At 42.4% G+C, this 4,122-nt stretch overlaps 1 protein-coding gene across 1 annotated transcript in view; it reads right to left on the bottom strand.

Annotated features, from left to right (window-relative positions):
• Positions 1-4,122, bottom strand: part of LOC116701714 (hippocalcin-like protein 1) — an 88,514-nt gene that overhangs the window by 2,957 nt on the left and 81,435 nt on the right. The window contains exon 4 of the mRNA XM_032535574.1: positions 3,774-4,055. Coding sequence (XP_032391465.1) covers positions 3,774-4,055 — 282 coding nt within the window. The remainder of the gene's footprint in view (positions 1-3,773; positions 4,056-4,122) is intronic.

Genomic DNA, 4,122 nt, shown 5'->3' with positions numbered 1-4,122 from the left:
GGGGGGGGGGGGGGGGGGACAATAGAACAGAAAGATAAGTAATTCCAGCCAAAGCGACTCAGCATGAGGGAATTACTTACAACTGAACATGAACAACAAAGTCACTGTAGCTTTCAAGGTGCGCATTCACCTGTTTTATCTTTGTTTTATTTTTTTTAATGAATAATTTTGTATGTATTTTTAACCCAACATGCACACGCTGAGGAAGGGCTGTCAATTTTAGGATCCAGCACCCAGCCTTCAAAGCTTTAAGGGTCTACGTGAGTTGAGCGCGTCCTAGTCTCACACTGCCAGACCTTCCTCCACAGCGCTGCGGACATACACACGACAAAACATACAATATGCAACATAAATCCCCCCCCATCCCCCGGCACGTCATCCCAACCGACAAAAATCAAGAAAAGATGACACAGTGACTACACTATTAAAGACCATACAACAAAAATAATAAGAAAATAGACATTTAACTCCAGTTAAACATACTGGGTGTATACATGACAACACCATGAGCCCGTCATACACGTCTCTCCCCAGGAGCCCTCCACAAACACACGCTGTCTGACCTCCACGGGATTCCCTGGCAGTTGTTCCTCCTGATGCTAAGAGCGCCTTCCCTGGCCCGCTCATCCACACACACCCACGCAGGGTCTGTCTGGCTAGAAAAAAAAAAAAACGACGCCGTTCTAACACAGTGACACAGATGCCCGTCACATGCCAGCAGGGTAAGGCTTACGAGCAGAGCTTAGCGTTTTGATCTCATACTCCTTTATCTGTTGACCCAAACGTGCGCCTCTTGTCCCCTGGTAGCATTAAATCAACCTAGGCAAGTGCGCGTGAGTATCAGCCGGCCTCCGACACTGATCTGCTATCAGCTTACGTGCCTGTCAAAGCTCCATTGGGAGCATGGTGTGTAAAACTGACTCTAGATCAGTGTCACAGCGGCACCCTCAGGAGGGAAGGTAGCTCGCACAAGATAAGACCTCTGCGCTTTTTGGTAAGCCGTACCAGCTGTAAAAGGAAATCTCTTGGACTGTAAAAGGAGAGTTCATATCTCTGTCTTGTCATGTCTCTTGCAAAATCAAGCAACGTTATCCTAAAAGACAACGAGGTCACACTTTCACTCACGTTGTTTTGGCTTTTTATTCTTTCTTATGATTTGATTTTGATGAAGAGGTCTCAGTTATGTGACACGAAGAAATGGACCTGTTTCAGTCGGTCGGATCAAATAAAAATAATGGTTGTACAGCATTCGACTTACGATATTTGTATTATTGTTTTACAAATGTCATATCAATCTCCTCAGGTAATTGAGAATTGGCATGTTGCATTATCTATTTCACACTGGGGAAACTCCATTTGCTGAGAGGCCGTTAGATGAAGTTGAAAGCTATGAAAAAAGCAAACAAGTGGGCCTTGAAATATTTGTGTGGTTTTTGTTGCAGAACAGATTTATTTTGAAGGAACACGCCAACTTATTGGGACTTTAGCTTATTCACCGCATGCCCCCAAGTTAGATAAGTTCATGCATAGGTTAGCCTTCTTATCTGGGGACTCTGTCTGACGGCCCCATGGCAGCTTAGCCTAGCACAGATGCTGGAGGTAACCGGTTCCAACTAGCCTACTGCTCCCAATAAGTGACGAAATAACGCCAACATGTTCCTATTTACAAGGTGTGATTTGTATAGTCACAGCGTGTGTCACTCCCCAATGTAAGTCAAGTGCAGATTTGAGTTGCGCATGCGTCACTTTGCGACAAGTGGCATACAAGATGCTAACGAGAGTTTTCTGTAATGTCAATACAGTAAAAATGGACCCACTTAACGGAGTTGGTTCACTGCTGGCTACAAGTTAGCATCAAACACAACAAAGGCTGTCAGTTGAATGGTGTTTTGAGCTAACGTTAGCAACCAAACAATCATAGATAGCTAAAACGTTTTTGAAATGACTGCTAGCTTAGCTATGAGCTAGCAATCAAACACAACAAAGAATGTCAATTGAATGGTGTTTTGAGCTAACGTTAGCAATCAGTTAGCCATAGATAGCTAAAATGTTTTTGAAATGACTGTTAGCTTAGCTACAAGCTAGCAATCAAACACAACAAAGAATGTCAATTGATTGGCGTTTTGAGCTAACGTTAGCAATCAAACAGCCACAGATGGCTAAAACATTTTTGAAATGATTCCCATCTTCTGTTATTGTTTGTAATGAGAAAAGTTTATTATTTCATGGATTTCACAAATTTCAGTATGACAGATATGCCATAAACCGTTTAAATCCGAGCATGCGCGACTCAAATCCGGACTCGACTCACATCGGGGAGTGACAGCTTGTACAAATAACAAGGTCACATGAGACACAGCCATCTTCTAACAGTATACAAACTGGGAACTATTCTACTACTTGGGCGGTGTGATTATTACTCCAACTCTGAGCAAAATGCCGAAGTAGCAGGAGTAGCAGTGCTAGTGAAATTGCCAATTTTGACAGAATGATTCGATATCTCCTTCTCCCTATAGCATCAATCAATTTCCAAAACCTTTAAAAAAAAATCTCTAAATTAGGGAAACAATTTTGATCAGGCTGTGTGTGGGGTGGGGATATGGTCTGTTATCGGATAATGTGGTGTGAAACAAAGCTGACTTCCTCTATCAGGACTCTCTCTCTCGTTGTAAGATGACACAATGGGCCCCTCCTCTCTCGTCCAACGGTGCGTAACCTCAATGGATATGAGGATAATCCCAGTATTCTGCACACTCAGGAATAAACTCTGATAAAATTTAAGTCGCTAATCTATGACAACCCAGAAGCGCACACGCACACAAACACACACACACACACAGCGAGAGTGTCCGTCCAGTATCTCGACATATGAGTCTTCATACAGTGCTAATGTAGTACTGTACTTAACAGCTTTTATGCCAACTGTGGCCTGTGCCAATATTGCACCCAGCACATTAATAATAAGTAATGCGTGTTTGTGTGTGGGCCTCCTTTGCATATGTATTAACTCACATCATTAAAGTGAACACAGATGCTCTCGGCCTATTCCTGTCGATGCAAAAGTCCTTAGCGTAGGATTGTGTTTATTAAAAGGAAAGCTACATTTAATTTTACATAATCGGGGTTTCTTTGTTTAGTGATGTATTGCTACATTAGCTAAGGCCTTAAGGCGTATGAATGGGAATTGTTGGCTTTGTTCAGATATGCAATATTGTAATTATGTATTGTTGGTCGGACTGTTGAGCTAAAGCTAACTAGCTAGTGGCACATGACCAATAGCAACAAAAATGACGGGGGGGCATTTGAGGCCACTTATTGTTTCTTATTGGTACTTTTTAAACTTTTTTCTTCCCCTTGCATTTATTTTTAACGTATGCATTGCAGTTGAATTACTTAGTTGAAAGATAACCATGAAATATGTTTTTTTCCAGAATTTTCCAAAAGTAAAAAAATGTTTTATGATAATACAGAGGCGTAGTGTACTCCATGGGCTGTGTACCTGTGGTACTACATTACCTGGGTCACATGACAAGTGATATAACCAAAGGATGTATTGCGGAATTCATTCAAAACTTAAATTAGTTTAAAAAAGAAATAAATCATTAAATGTTTTAAAATGTGACTATTAGAGACAGTTGTATTTTTAATCGCAATTATGTCTGATAGCACCTGAGGTAAGAGGATAACCCACTCTGCAAACAAATCTTTAAAAAAATGGTAGGAAAAAAAATACCCAAGATCCATTTCTGCTCGGCCATTGTCCCCTTCCTCACCTGTACAATCTCCAGCATCTCGTCGCGGCTGATGTACCCGTTCCCGTCCAGGTCGTACATGCTGAAGGCCCACTTCAGCTTCTGCTCCAGTTTGCCCCGTGACGTCACGCTCAGGGCGATGATGAACTCCCGGAAGTCTATCGTCCCGTCGCCGTTGGTGTCGAACGTCCGGAAGACGTGCTCGGCGAACTTGGAAGCGTCACCGTAGGGGAAGAAATTGGCGTAGATTTTCTTGAACTCCTCCACGTTCAGGGTTCCACTTGGACAGTCCTTCAAGAAACCCTGAAGAGAAGACGACAGGAGGCGAGACAGTGAAAATATATCCAATGCATCTCTATGATACAACACC

The sequence above is a fragment of the Etheostoma spectabile genome, chromosome 14 (assembly GCF_008692095.1).
Source record: "Etheostoma spectabile isolate EspeVRDwgs_2016 chromosome 14, UIUC_Espe_1.0, whole genome shotgun sequence".
NCBI lineage: Eukaryota > Metazoa > Chordata > Actinopteri > Perciformes > Percidae > Etheostoma > Etheostoma spectabile.
Note: the sequence above shows the minus strand (reverse complement) of the source record. Positions and strands in the feature narration are given on the sequence as shown.